General features: G+C 42.7%; 2 protein-coding genes across 2 annotated transcripts in view; one reads left to right on the plus strand and one right to left on the minus strand.

The window, feature by feature from the left end:
* LOC144737838 (uncharacterized) overlaps nucleotides 1-16,666 on the plus strand; it is a 122,530-nt gene that overhangs the window by 81,692 nt on the left and 24,172 nt on the right. Inside the window, 3 exon segments of the mRNA XM_078620712.1 lie at nucleotides 3,134-3,563; nucleotides 8,988-9,973; nucleotides 9,975-10,059. Of these exon segments, the coding sequence (XP_078476838.1) occupies nucleotides 3,134-3,563; nucleotides 8,988-9,973; nucleotides 9,975-10,059 (1,501 nt within the window).
* LOC144737804 (uncharacterized) lies at nucleotides 15,768-16,451 on the minus strand. The gene has a single exon (XM_078620679.1). The coding sequence runs from the start codon at nucleotides 16,449-16,451 to the stop codon at nucleotides 15,768-15,770; it is 684 nt and encodes a 227-aa protein (XP_078476805.1).

Raw genomic sequence — 16,666 nt, forward strand, 5'->3', positions numbered from 1 at the left:
AAAGGGATTGATTAGCATATGCGCCGCGCATGAACGGGGGAGGGAGCGAAGAGTGTTCGGGGAGTCCAGGAGAGAGGATAAAAGGGGGGCGAAAACGGGTAGATGGCTCTCTTACTCCAGCCCAGCGACCCGGACGTCCGTGCGACGCATCGAGGTACGCTGCTAGCATGGGATCAACGGACCGCCGTGGGCACCTAACAGTGAGTAAGGAGGTAAAAGAAGAAGCTTCCACCTTCGATCCCATGCAGTTGGATCCCGAGAGATGGCTGGATGTAATGGAGTGGCTCGAGGGTCAAACAGAGAGCTCGGGGTGACTAAAAAAATATTACATCGTGTGGTTACACATTTTAAGCCGTATCGAGTACTTTTGTGTGTAATTTTAACCATTTTAGTTTAACAGTTTTTGTGAGAATTTAATGATACTTTAATGCTTTGGTATTCCTGGAACGGAAATGGTTTGCATGGTACTGGAAATGTGTGAACATAGGACATAATAAATATTCCCTTCGAGTTTTGACGTAAAACTGATTGCAGATGAATAAAAACGTATTTTTTACAAATGTTTGTCCGGTTTTTATTTTATAATGTTCCTAACAAAAACATGTTAAGAGAATTTCAGGTGGAGGATCTCCGTCACACAAGTGTGCAGCATCTTGGCTGTCTACCCGATTAACACGTGTTCCTTGAGGGGAAAGGTCCCCGTTGTTTATCGTTCATCAACGTACCAGTCCTTAATCCCGAAGTATGTCGGGGATAAACTGTACTTTATAACATGTAAACTGTAATACTATAAACGATAACACTAAACATTAAACGATTATAAACTAGTGTTTTAATTTATAACCATATAAACGGAGGTAATGTATTATAATATCATTAGAAGCATTAGAATCACAGCGTGGTTGTATAAGAATCGCTAATATGTTTGTATAGTGTACGTGCAAGGATCGGATAAAAATTATTACAATTACAACATGGTCATATTACTATCACGATTTTCACTGCTAGATGTCATCGAATAACAAAAGACGGAATACATTTATATAAATACACGCACAAACTCATTATAAACTCATCAGATTATGAATGGTGACAATTATTAAAACAAATCACAAATTGTGACAGAAATTCCCACATGCAAAACACCACGCTCACGTGACGAATTCTTAAACAAACTGCAACACTCAAGTGACAGAACTCAACAAAAAAACGCCGCAATAAAACGAACAACATCAATTAACAAATCCTAAAAACAGACAACACACGCACGTTAGTAGCTGTTAGAAGAAGACAACACCTAGCACCTTCAACTATACACATTATACAGCCCCAAAGAGCCAACTCGTAAATGGGGCGGTATATGACAACCTTCGCTGCTGTCGACGGGGCCAAGCAGCGAGTGTTTAACTCAATTGTTTCAGAATCCGTGTCATCACCCGGCCACAGCGCCTTACCCAAAGTACATCTCCCGAACAAGGCAGCCTTCCCTATGCTGTGTATTTTAGCAGTATATTTACGGACGCACTTGAAGATAACAATTCGTCTAGAAAAGACAGGCGACTTGTTCTACCAACATGATTTAAATTTATATCCGAAATTAGTATGACTTCATTCATGTGTAGTATTCACTAAGCCCCGATTGCACTAACCTACACACAGTTATGATTAAACAAAGTAAACATTAGTCGCTCATCCCAGCTCAGACATGATCATAGCAATAACAATATGGACGCATTAGCTTTTACTGTGCTTGAATGTATGTTATGTGCAAATGCAAATCGTTAGTTGTAAATGCGAGGAAGGGGTTAAGAGGTGCACGTTTAATCCAGTGTTACATTTATTTTAGCATCATTTTTAAGGACACTGTTGTTGATAAGAATTCGTCTAGACATGGCACGTACCTTGTTCTACTCGATCAACCAAAATTAGTACAATGTCGGTCATACAGGAGTGTGATTTCATTCATGAGTAGTATTCACAGAGCCCCGATGACACTAACCTAACTAAAGTTATGGTTAAACAAAGTAATCTTGAGTGACTTAATTCTCAGCTCAGACATGATCATCGCAATTATTTCCAAAGACGTGTGGGGTCCTGCGAGAGCAGGTCCCGACTACAAACAGCTGGGCAGCAGAATCGGAAGTAGCTGCGTCGCCCTCAAAATGTGATGTCGCTGCTGTTGTTGCTTCTGTAGTTGCTTCTGTTGCTGTAATAAACGCAGGGAGGTGGTGTTCCGTGATGGGATGACGCCTTTGATTAAAGCCTCTGATCAAACTCACCCAATTGACGCCCTTGATCGTCGCATTTGATCAACTCTGATATTGTAGACTCTCACATGTTAAGCTCTAACATAGTGAAACAAAATATTATAACCTATGAACTGCAACCTATCCATTGTAACGCTGTAAAAGAATATTACCTATTGGGGTTCACTCCCTCGTCGAGAAGGCCACTCTCTTCCTTTTCTAAAGTTACACGCTAATTTCTCTGCATTCACTTTAAATCGAGGACAAAGTTTTTCCATTTATTCAAAATAAGCACACAATTACACACTGAGATGCACTTACATATTCATGCATGAAGCACAATGGACACATTACCCTTCGATATGTTAATATACATGCATATTGTACCTTCCAAAATTAACAATCGAATGCAAATATTCTGAAAGACAAAGGATTGGATCCTAGGGGGGGAGTTATAAGGCGGCTCAGAAGCAGAGCTCATTGCCATTTCGAGAGGGAACTTGATGAGGTTGGACGCTCGACTCGTCGCTCTGCTGATCGCCCTTCAACCGCGAGACAACGCAGCCTGGCGAGCACAATTGCTGTGTCGACAGTTAGGCGACTTTGCGTCGGGAGAGTTCGTGGCGACATCTTCAGACGTGATTCTCAAAGTAAGTGTCTATTTTCGCGGATATACTCGTTCTTGTTTTAGCAGTTAACAAAATCCAAAACTCAACGCTAAACATCCTTGCGGCCGATAGCGTACTTTTGACTCAATAACACCGCTGCTGTTACTACGCTCACATGGAGCAGAGACGCTCTCCACAGCCCCACGTACACGGAGGCAAGAAGCCAATCAATTGCTCTGTGTGTGGGAAGTCCTTTTCATGGCCATCACATCTTCAGAGACACCAGAGAACACACACGGGCGAGAAGCCGTTCCTGTGCCCTGTGTGTGGGAAGGCATTTGCAAAGTCATCAAATCTTCATAGTCATCAGAGAACACACACGGGCGAGAAGCCATTCCTGTGCCCTGTGTGTGGGAAGACATTTTCAAAGTCATCAAATCTTCATAGTCATCAGAGAACACACACGGGCGAGAAGCCATTCCTGTGCCCTGTGTGTGGGAAGACATTTGCAGACTCATCAACGCTTCATAGTCATCAGAGAACACACACGGGCGAGAAGTCATTCCTTTGCCCTGTGTGTGGGAAGACATTTTCAAAGTCATCAAATCTTCATAATCATCAGAGAACACACACGGGCGAGAAGCCATTCCAGTGCCCTGTGTGTGGGAAGACATTTGCAGACTCATCAACCAGGAACAGGCATCAGAAGGTCCACAATGATAGGAAACTGAAATCAAAAGCTGAAATTCAAGGTGCTGCAATGAGTCCTGAAGAAGTTTCCACCTTCGATCCCATGCAGTTGGATCCCGAGAGATGGCTGGATGTAATGGAGTGGCTCGAGAGTCAACCAGAGAGCTCGGGGTGACTGAACAAATATTATGTCATTTGGCTATACCTATTAAGCCGTATCGAGTACTTTTGTGTATAATTTTGACCATTTTTGTTTTACAGTTTTTGTGCACAGTGGTGGTTTGTAATGTTATCGGATTACTTGCCGAAGTGGTGTGATGAGCACTGGTTGTGAGAGGGTTCAATTGTAGTCGTTAAGTGTTCCTGTTGAGCTAAAGTTGGAATGCGTCTGTAGTTAGAGCTTTACTCAATATTTCAAAAGGTTTTTTTTCAAGTATAAAGTTTTTTTTGGTTGGTAATAATCGACTTTAGATAGTCGATTTCAGGATGTACATTGATGACGCGTTCGTTGGATATATGGCCTTGACTTCAACATAGACGCACAGGTGAACAAACGTGATGAACTAATAAGGAAATAATGGGGAATGATACTTTAACGCTTTGGTATTCCTGGAACGGAAATGGTTTGCATTGTACTGGAAATGTGTGAACATAGGACATAATAAATATTCCATTCGAGTTTTGACGTAAAAATGATTGCAGATGAATAAAAACATATTATTAACTCATGTTTGTCCGTTCTTTATTTTATAATGTTCCTAGCAAAAACATTTTAAGATTATTTCAGGAGGAGGATCTCTATCACACAAGTGTGCCCTTAACCGGCAGCATCTTGGCTGTCTACCCGATTAACACGTGTTCCTTGAGGGGAAAGGTCCCCGTAGTTAATCGTTTCTCAACCTACCAGTCCTTAATCCCGAAGTATGCCGGGGATACACTGTACTCTATAACATGTAAACTGTAACACTATAAACGATAATACTAAACATAAAAAGACTATAAACTAGTGTTTTAATTTAGAACGATCTAAACGGAGGTAAGGTATTAGAATCTCATTATAAGCAGTAGAATCACAGTGTGGTCTTATTAGAATAGCACTTTGCTCATATGTATGTATAGTGTACGTGCAAGGATCGGATTAAAATCATTACAATTACACTACGGTCGTTATAGAATCACGATTTTCACTGCTGGATGAATGTTACATCTCAATGGTATCGAAGAACAATAGACAGTTTTATATTCATAAATTAACGCACAAACACATTATAAGCTCATGAGCTTATGAATCGTTACAATTTTTATAGCAATCACAAATTGTAACAAAACGAAATTCCCACTAAGCAAAACATCACGCTCACGTGGCGGATTATTTAACAAACTGCAACACTAAAGTGGCAGAACTCAACAAGAAATGCGCACGACAGCAAGTTCAACAACAATGGACAAATCCTAAAAACAGACCACACGCACGTTAGTAGCTGTTAGAAGAAGACAACACCTAGCACGTTCAACTTTACACATTATACAGCCCCAAATATCCAACTCGAAAATTAGGCGGTATATGACACCATTTGAACTTCCTACTTTCGTTCTCGATTAATGAAGATATTCTTGGCAAATACTATCGCTTTCGCTTGTGATGTACCTCCTAATTATGGCCTCGGTTCCAAAAACCAACAAAATAAATGCGAATTCCTCCATTATTCCAAGCTGCACAATTCAGGGTTGTGGACCGCTTTAAATTCTTCAATTTAATCACAGTAAATGCGTCAGACCACATCAGGACACTCAACTTCGAGCATCTTTGAAGCAACGAGATGAGATGGCTAAGAACTGCAAGCTTATTCTAGTGTAATAACAGCCATAGAGGGTTCACGTGGGGATTGGCTTGCCGGTCCTGCTTTGTAGCCAATAAGGGATGAGCCAGGGAGCATGGCCTTGGCGTGATCGCGGCGTGTTAGCAGGGGTCATTGGCCTGGCCAATCGGGGCCTCAGCTAATGGGGAGCCGGATCAGAGGCGTGGTCCAGGGATTGACAGGGAACCATCGGGAACGGTCAACGCTGTCTATAGATGATTGGCTGGGGGGTACCACGTGACGAAGGGATTAAGAGAGAGGGAGAGAGGACAGTCGTGAGCAGACTTGGGGACGACAAGAGCAAGAGTCACGCGCGTACGGGGCTCGGGGTGCCACGTGCGCGGTGGGGACTTTGCGAGAAGTCTGCCCTCTCTCAGTTGTCTGCCAGCAACGGGGAGTGTGTGTAAAGTGTAACTGTGGAAGTTGAAAATAAAAAGGACTGATTCCAGAAGCAGTCTCAAGGAGGTTTATTACACTAGTGTTAACGATATTTTAGCAATATGGGTAAGTACAATATATGTACTAAGAATTCGTCAACATAGCAGGTGTCTTGTTCTCCGTAATCAACCAAAATTATGACAAATTCTATCATAAATGAGTGTGAGCTAATTATTCGGTAGTAGTCGCTAATCTCCGTCACACAAGTCTGCCCTTAACGAGCAGCATCTTGGCTGTCTCCCCATTAACATGTTCCTAGAGGCGAATGGCCCCGTTATAAATCGTTTCGCTGCATTCTGGTCCCTAATCCCGAAGTATACTGGAGATCCACTGTACTATATAACATGTCAACTGTACCATTATAAACGATAACACTAAACATTAAACTACTATAAACTGGTTTAATAATGTATTACACCATTAACGGAGGTACGGTATTAAAATCTCATTAGAAGTATTTGAATAGCACTCTGCTCATAAATATGTATAGTGTATGTTCAATCGAACAGGTTTTTGGGGTTAAATTGCGTAAGTAAAAAATATATATTGTTAAACCCGCCACCACCCGACACATCAAAATAGTAAGGTTTGTCACTTAAACAGAACATGACAATTCGTTACTAAAGCATGTCTATTCCGGTCACTATTCTTCAATTAGGATTACCGTTAGCAGCCTATCTTAGTACACACAATCGACAGGAAGTACAAGGTCAATGGGTTAACTTAATTCGCATGCCTAATGTACGTTGATTACCATATAAAAAACCCAAACGGCAATGGGTACCCAGAGCCATATATATATATATATGTATCCATTAACACCCCCCCTTCCCCACTTCGCGCAAGAAGAGCACACACGTTTTGTCATCACATCTACCTCTCTATTTACGGAACGAAACAGGAGGACGTCTCCACAAAACTGGCCGTCGCCTAATGAAGATTGTTGTAATTACTGGCGAAACGTCGTACTTAGATTGTATATGTTGTGACCTTGGCTCTCAAACACACCATTGTGCTGGACGTGACAACCCTTACTAATTAGGTGTGTTGGGTGGTGGCGGGCTTAACGACGCATTTTCATATTTAGGCAATTTATGGATACGGTATTCACATCTCATTAGAAGTATTATATTCGCACTTTGCTCATATGTATGTAAAGTGTTCGTTCAATCGAACCGGGGATCGGATATGCGAATTGTGGGAGGTGCAGGGTAAGAATCGCATTAAAATTCCTAGAATAACAATAGTATTAGCATTTTACTGTGCTTGAATGTATGTTATGTGCAAATGCAATCATTTGTCGTAAATGCGAGGCAGTTGTTAAGAGGTGCACGTTGAATCCAGTGTTAACGTTAATTTTAGCATTTTATTTAAGGACACTATTGTTTATAATCATTCGCCTGGACATGGCACGTGCCTGGTTCTACTCGATCAACCAAAATTAGTACAATGTCGGTCATAAAGGAGTGCGAGTTCATTAATGAGTAGTATTCGCCTAGCCCCTATGACACTAACCCACACACAGTTATGGTGAGACAAAGTAAACTTTATTCGCTCAAACCTCAGCTCAGACATGATCATAGCAATCATTTACAAAGACGTGTGGGGTCCTGCCGGGCAGCAGAAAAATCAGAATCAGAAGAAGCTGCATTGCCCTCGAAATGTGATGTTGCTGCTGTTGTCGTTGCTGATATCGTTGTTGCTGCTGTAGTTGCTTTATTTGCTGTTATATACGCAGGGATGTGGTGTTCCGTGATGGGATAATGCCTTTGATCAAAAACTATGATCAATCGCACCCGATTGACGCCCTTGATCGGCGCATTTGATCAACTAAGACATTGTAAACTCTCACATGTGAAACTCAAACATGTAATATTATATATCATGCTCTCATGCCCTTTGTATTGCACCCGTTGGGTTGCACTCCCTCGTCGAGGAGGCCGCTCTCCTCCTTTTCTACGGTTACATGCTTATTTCTTACATTAACATCATGCTAATCTCTCACACTGTGGTCGTACGTATGGTAAGTAAATATGCGAACCAGGGGTAGGATGTGCAGGATTAGAATCGAATTACAATTATTCGAATCCCGCTAGTCGTATTAGAATCACACTGTCCACTGAATGTGTCGAATCAATGTAATTTTTTTAAAACTAGAATGTCGTTGTCCATGTGGGGAGATGGAGCGCAGTGGATCGTATCGTCTAAGCTGCTTTTCGGAATCCGTGTGATCACCCAGTCACATCGCCTAACTCCAGTCAAAGCGCCTTACCCAAACTAAATCTCCCCAACAAGGCAGCCTTCCCGCTGCTGTGTATTGTGTTTATGGGATAACAGAGGTGTGTATTATCCCATACGCCTTGCCCAAAACGACTGATTGTCCGCTTAACACCCTAGCCCATAAACCACTATTGGTGACAGTGTTGTGTGAGAGCAGCTATTAAAGTCGCTGTGGCAAACTTGGTGGTGGCTGGCAAAACCATGCCTCGCTGTTTGTCTCCGGAGTGCTGCATTCACTTTAATCCCATTTATTCAAAATAAGCGCACAATTACACACTGAGATGCACTTACATATTCATGCATGAAGCACAATGGGCACATTACCCTTCGGTATGTTAATAGACATGGGGATTGTGCCTTCCAAAATTAACAATAGAATGCAAATATCCTGAAAGACAAAGGATTGGATCCTAGGGGGGGGAGTTATAAGGCGGCTCAGAAGCAGAGCTCGATGCCATTTCGAGAGGGAACTTGATGAGGTTGGACGCTCGACTCGTCGCTCTGCTGATCGCCCTTCAACCGCGAGACAACGCAGCCTGGCGAGCACAATTGCTGTGTCGACAGTTAGGCGACTTTGCATCGGGAGAGTTCGTGGCGACATCTTCATATCCCGTGAATCTCAAAGTAAGTGTCTATTTTCGCGGATAAACTCTTAAACGTGTTTGTCGTCACATTTACGGGATTTTTTGCCTCTCGGGTTAGACGCGAGTGTCGTTCTTATTTTAGCAGTTAACAAAATCCAAAACTCAACGCTAAACATCCTTGCGGCCGATAGCGTACTTTTGACTCGATAACACAGCTGCTGTTACTACGCTCACATAGAGCAGATACGCTCTCCACAGCCCCACGCACACGGAGACAAGAAGCCATTCAATTGCTCTGTGTGTGGGAAGTCCTTTTCACGACCATCACATCTTCAGAGTCATCAGAGAACACACACGGGCGAGAAGCCGTTCCTGTGCTCTGTGTGTGGGAAGGCATTTGCACACTCGTCAACTCTTCAAGACCATCAGAGAAGACACACGGGCGAGAAGCCGTTCCTGTGCTCTGTGTGTGGGAAGGCATTTGCAAAGTCATCACATCTTCAGAGGCACCAGAGAACACACACGGGCGAGAAGCTATTCCTGTGTTCTGTGTGTGGGAAGACATTTGCACTGTCATCACATCTTCAGAGTCATCAGAGAACACACACGGGCGAGAAGCCGTTCCTGTGCTCTGTGTGTGGGAAGGCATTTGCACACTCGTCAACTCTTCAAGACCATCAGAGAAGACACACGGGCGATAAGCCGTTCCTGTGCTCTGTGTGTGGGAAGGCATTTGCAAAGTCATCACATCTTCAGAGGCACCAGAGAACACACACGGGCGAGAAGCTATTCCTGTGTTCTGTGTGTGGGAAGACATTTGCACTGTCATCACATCTTCAGAGTCATCAGAGAACACACACGGGCGAGAAGCCGTTCCTGTGCTCTGTGTGTGGGAAGGCATTTGCAAAGTCATCACATCTTCAGAGGCACCAGAGAACACACACGGGCGAGAAGCTATTCCTGTGTTCTGTGTGTGGGAAGACATTTGCACACTCGTCAACTCTTCAAAACCATGAGAGAACACACACGGGCGAGAAGCCATTCCTGTGTTCTGTGTGTGGGATACCATTTGCACAGTCATCAACTCTTCAAGATCATAAGAAAACACACACGGGCGAGAAGCCGTTCTTGTGCTCTGTGTGTGGGGAGGCATTTGCACAGGCATCAACTCTTCAGCGTCACCAGAAAACACACACGGGCGAGAAGCCATTCCTGTGCTCTGTGTGTGGGAAGTCATTTGCACGGTCATCACATCTTCAAGCTCATGAGAAAACACACGGGCGAGAAGAAATTCCCGTGCTCTGTGTGTGGGAAGGCATTTGCACAGTCATCAACTCTTAACAGGCATCAGAAGGTCAACAATGATAGGAAGCTGAAATCAAAAGGTGACATTCAAGGTGGTGCAATGAATTCTGAAGAAGATTCCACCTTCGATCCCATGCAGTTGGATCCCGAGAGATGGCTGGATGTAATGGAGTGGCTCGAGGATCAAACCGAGAGCTTGCGGTGACTGAAATATAATGTTGCATGCGGTTATACCTTTTAAGCCGTATCGAGTACTTTTGTGTGTAATTTTGACCATTTTAGTTTTACAGTTTTTGTGAGAGTTTATTGACGTGCCCAGTGGTGGTTTGTAATGTTATCGGATTACTTGCCGAAGTGGTGTGATGAGCACTGGTCGTTAAGTGTTTCTGTTGAGCTAAAGTTGGAATGCGTCTGTAGGTACATCTTTACTCAACATTTTAAACGGTTTTTTTTCAAGTATATAGCTTTTTTTGATTGGTATTAATCGACTTTAGATAGCCGGTTTTCAGGATGTACATTAATGACGCGTTCGTTGGATATATGGCCTTGACTTCAACATAGACGCGCATTAAACACATGTGGTGAACTAATAAGGAAATCATGGGGAGTGAAACTTTAACGCTTTGGTATTCCTGGAACGGAAATGGTTTGCATTGTACTGGAAATGTGTGAACATAGGACATAATAAATATTCCCTTCGAGTTTTGACGCAAAAATGATTGCAGATGAATAAAAACGTATTTTTAACAAATGTTTGTCCGGTCTTTATTTTATAATGTTCCTAGAAAAAACATGTTAAGCGAGTTTCAGGTGGAGGATCTCCGTCACACAAGTGTGCCCTTACCCGGCAGCATCTTGTCTGTCTACCCGATGAACACGTGTTCCTTGAGGGGAAAGGTCCCCGTAGTTAATCCTTCATCAACGTACCAGTCCCTAATCCCGAAGTATGTCGGGGATAAACTGTACTCTATAACATGTAAACTGTAATAATATAAACGATAACACTAAATTATAAACTAGTGTTTATAATTGTAAACGGAGGTAAGGTATTATAATCTGATTAGAACCATTAGATTATGAATCGTTACAATTATTATAACAATCACAAATTGTGACTGAGAAATTCCCACAAGCAACACACCACGCTCACGTGACGAATTATTAAACAAACTGCAACACTCAAGGTGACAGAACTCAACAAAAAAACGCCGCAATAAAAAGAACAACATCAATGGACAAATCCTAAAAACAGACAACACACGCACGTTAGTAGCTGTTAGAAGAAGACAACACCTAGCACCTTCAACTATACACATTATACAGCCAACTCGTAAATGGGGCGGTATATGACAGCCTTCGCTGCTGTCGACGGGGCCAAGCAGTGAGTGTTTAACTCCATTGTTTCAGAATCCGTGTCATCACCCTGCCACAGCGCCTTACCCAAACTACATCTCCCGAACAAGGCAGCCTTCCCTATGCTGTGTATTTTAGCAGAATATTTACGGACGCACTTGAAGATAACAATTCGTCTAGAAAAAGCAGGCGACTTGTTCTACCAACACGATTTCAAATTTCTATCCAAAAGAAGTATGAGTTCATTAATGAGTAGTATTCACTAAGCCCCGATGGCACTAACCTACACACAGTTATGATTAAACAAAGTAAACATTAGTCGCTCATCTCAGCTCAGACATGATCATAGCAATTATTTCCAAATCCGTGTCGGGTCCCACGAGAACAGGGCACGTCCACAAACTCTCAAATTGTAAACTCACATTGTATACTCTAACATTATAAACTCTAACAACATAACCTTTAAACTATGGGCTACACATTGTAACGCTTTAAAATAACACTACAAACTAGTGTTATAGTAAACTATAATGTTGTGAAATAAAACAATATAAGCTATGAGCGATACATTATAACGCTATAAAATAACATCATAAACTAGTGTTACGGATTAGAACACCGTACATTGAAGTGTGATAATCGAATCTCATTCGAATTCTTAGCTTCACACCGTGGTCCTCTAAGAATCACACTATGTCTGTATGTAATATGCATGGATGTAATATGTCTGTATGTAACATGTTTGCATGTAATATGTATGTATGTAATATGGACGTGCGAACCAAGGGTGCAATATGTGAAATGGAAGGTGCAGGATCAGGATGGGATTATAATTATTTGAATAACACTTTGGTGGTATTAGGATCAAGCTGTCCACTATTGGATTAATGTTCCGTCTCAATGGCATCAAATAGCAATATTCAGTATGGATATGTAAAATAATCGCACAAACCCAATATTAGCCCGTGAAATAATGATCGTTACAATTGCAATGACTCCAGACTCAGACTGCAGAGGGTTCTTTTTTTTAGCCTTTAACGCGGTTTCAGACCCCAGGCGTCACGATATAGCAAAGACGACGACGAGACAGCAACCAGCCAACACAGCCACAAACCTCGTTCCTCCCCCTCTCTCATTCTCGGCGTGAACCTCCGCCCACACTTGGTCTCGCCATCCCTTCTCGAACTCTCTCTATCTTGTTGTCACCACTTGTCTCTGAGTTGATGCACTGTCTTTACATCACCCACCTCTATGACCTCTCTACCTGACCCCGCCATTGGCGGAGCAACTTGGGGGATTTTCCCGGTGGCACCTGTAGGCAATACAACCATGCCCTGTCCCCCACTGCCCATGGAAGCACGTGTTCCCGCCGCCCCGAGTTATTTTCATTAGTGGATTGCGCTCTGGTGGGGAAAGGTCCTCGTTATGAATCGTGTCGCAACATTCAGGTCCAGAATACCGAAGTATACCGGACATCACCTGTACTTAAAAACACGCAAACTGATACCACTATAAACAATAACACTAAACATTAAACGACTATAAACTATCAACTGGTTTTATAATTATACCACCATAAACGGAGGTACGGTATTTAAATCTCATTAGAAGTATTAAAATCGCACTCTACACATATGTATGTATGTAAATTATCTGTACGATCGAACCGGGGGAGGGATATGTGAACTGTGGGGGGTACAGGACAATAATCGCATTCAAATTTTAGAATAACAATATGGTCGTATTAGCATTTTAATGGGCTTTAATGTATGTTATGTGCAAATGCAAATCGTTAGTCGTAAATGCGAGGGAGGGGTTAAGAGGTGCACGTTTAATCCAACATTTATTTTAGCATCGTATTTAAGGACACTGTTGTTGATAAGAATTCGTCTGGACATGGCACGTGCCTTGTTCTACTCGATCAACCAAAATGAGTACAATGTCGGTCACACGCTCTGAACGGGGAAGGTCAGGGGTCGGAGGGGGAAGTGACGCTGCTCGCACCCACGCGGCTCCCGTGAGCGGGCGAGAACGCTCGTTTGAAGGGACCGGTGGGTGCGAGCCCTCAAACCGCACCAGCCTTCGCGGCGACAGACGGGCGCACACACCTACACACAGCACCACGCGCTTTCACCCACTCATAAGACCACCCGAGGCTGCGCTGGGTTATTAATGATTTATTCTCGGCGACTACGTTTTACTGTTGGGTCAGTATTGATCGGCGTGGCAGGCGTACGTTATCGTCCCAGGGTCTGTACCCGATCTATCGGAGGGATATGTTCTAGGCGGCTCTGGATTCTCTAGTCTCTTTCCCAATACCCACGAATAGGTGCCCACGGCGTTCCGCTGATCCCGTGTAATATTACAATGTATAAGGTATAGGTTGGTGTATAGTAATACAGTATGTGGTTTAATGTTGGGTTTGTCTATGGCAGTATATAGTACGGTGTAGACTCGTGTGATGTAAGAGAATAAAGTTTAGATGGAAGCATATTATATACTAATGATACTATGTAGTTTATACTTCAGTTGTTTACGTAGTGGTTTTAGTTACTGCAGCTACATACTATTAACACTTCTTCCCTTTATTAATGCTACTAATCACAAACCTGCATTTCCCATATCCCCTCCCTTTGATGCTGCTAATCCTGCATAATGCACGGGCATAAGTAGTACTAATCACATACCTGCAATTCCCCTATCCCCTCCCCTTTGATGCTGCTAATCCTGCATAATGCACAGGCATAAGTAGTACTAATCACATATCTGCATTTCCCATAAATATGCTAATTTCCTCTTGATATGCAAATTATTTTGTCAAGGCGCCCTTTCCCCCCTTTCCAACCCAGCTTACATATATGCTCCAAGCACGTGTGCTGTTTCATTCAGACGCTGTCGCCTCGACAGACCTGCTTTTCACCTGAGGACGGCTGCTTGCGTTGTGGCCGAAACGTCGTGAGAATTATTTTATTATGTTTTATTTTTATTATTTTATTACTTCCCTTATACGTGACTTTACCGAAAGAACCAAGATGATGAATCCCTGCAGTCACGAAAGCTTTAAATCGAGTTTATAATGTTAGAGCTTACAGTGCGAGTTTATAACGTGAGAGTTTTTGGCCGTGCCCTGTTCTCGTGGGACCCCACACGGATTTGGAAATAATGGCAATGACCATGAATGAGCTGAGATTTGAGCGACTAATGTTTACTTTGTTTCAACATGAGTGAGTGCAGGATAGTGCCATCTGGGCCTAGCGAATACTACTCATGAATGAACTCATACTCATTTATGAAAGACATTGTAATCATGCCTTTTCTTGACGAATTGTTATCTTCAAGTGCGTCCTCAAATATACGGCTAAAATACACAGCAGAGGGAAGGCTGCCTTGTTGGGGAGATGTAGTTTGGGTAAGGCCCTGTGACTGGAGTTAAACATTCGCTGCTTGGCCCCGTCGACAGCAGCGGAGACGATCCGATCCACTGCGCTCCATCTCCCCACAAAGTCCACGAAAATCTCCGTTTATTTTAAATGAACGTATGTTTTTCAAATCATATGAAATGCAATTATGTTATAATATATAAGTGATACACTTTACATACCGTATATAGCTATTCGATTAAATTAGCATGACATTCATCCAACAGTGGACAGTTTTATTCTAATGCGACTACAGTGGGATTTTAATAATGTCATACTTGAGGATTTGGGACCGTAACATGTTAATGGAGAGACAGCCAAGATGCTGCCGGTTAAGGGCAGATTTGTGTGACGAAGATCCTCCACCTAAAACTCGCTTAAAACACGTTTTTGCTATAAACATTGTAAAATAAATTAACGGACACACATTTGTTAAAATACGTTTTTATTCATCTGCAATCACTTTTACGTCAAAACTCGAAGGGAATATTTATTATGTCCTATGTTCAAACAGTTACAGTACAATGCAAACCATATCCGTTCCAGGAATACCAAAGCGTTAAAGTATAATTCCCCATGATTTCCTTATTAGTTCACCACGTTTGTTCACTGTTCATCTATGTTGAAGTCACGGCCATATATCCAACGAACGCTTCATCAATGTACATCCTAAAGTCGATTATTACCAACCAAAAAAAGCTTTATACTTGAAAAAAAAACCCGTTTAAGATCTAACTACAGATGCATTCCAACTTTAGCTCAACAGGAAGACTTAAACACTACAATATTGTCCGGAATTGAACCATCTCACAACCACTGCTCATCACACCACTTCACCAAGTAATCCGACAACATCAAAAATCACCACCTGCACGTCAAGAAACTCTCAAACGAACTGTAAAACTAAATGGTCAGAATTACACACAAAAGTACTCAAGACAGCTTAATAGGTATAACCGCATGCAACATTATATTTCAGTCACCGCTAGCTCTCGGGTTGATCCTCGAGCCACTTCATTACATCGAGCCATCTCTCGGGATCCAACTGCATGGGATCGAAGGTGGAATTATCTTCAGGAATAATTGCAGCACCTTGAATTACACCTTTTGATTTCAGCTTCCTATCATCGAGGACCTTCTGGTGCCTGATCCGTATTGATGACCGTGCAAATGCCTTCCCACACACAGGGCACAGGAATGGCTTCTCGCCCGTGTGTGTTCTCTGGTGACTCTGAAGATGTGATGACTGTGCAAATGTCTTCCCACACACAGGGCATAGGAATGGCTTCTCGACAGTGTGTGTTCTTTGATGATCTTGAAGAGTTGACGAGCGTGCAAATGCTATCCCACAAACAGAACACAGGAATGGCTTCTCGCCCGTGTGTGTTCTCTGGTGACTCTGAAGTTGTGATGACTGTGCAAATGTCTTCCCACACACATGGCATAGGAATGGCTTCTCGCCCGTGTGTGTTTTCTGATGGCGTTGGCAGTTTTCTGAAAGTGAAAATGCTATCCCACACACAGAACACAGGAATGGTTTCTCGCCCGTGTGTGTTCTCTGGTGTCTCTGAAGATGTGATGGCTGTGAAAAGGACTTCCCACACACAGAGCAATTGAATGGCTTCTTGTCTCCGTGTGCGTGGGGCTGTGGAGAGCGTCTCTGCTCCATGTGAGCGTAGTATCAGCAGCGGTGTTATCGAGTCAAAAGAACGCTATCGGCCGCAAGGATGTTTAGCGTTGAGTTTTGGATTTTGTTAACTGCTAAAACAAGAACGACACTCGCGTCTAACCGAGACTCACAAAAATCCCGTAAATTTGACGAACACGTTTAAGAGTTTATCCGCGAAAATAGACACTTACTTGGAGATTCACGGTATTTCGATG

The sequence above is a fragment of the Lampetra planeri genome, chromosome 74, assembly GCF_965212315.1.
Source record: "Lampetra planeri chromosome 74, kcLamPlan1.2.h2, whole genome shotgun sequence".
NCBI lineage: Eukaryota > Metazoa > Chordata > Hyperoartia > Petromyzontiformes > Petromyzontidae > Lampetra > Lampetra planeri.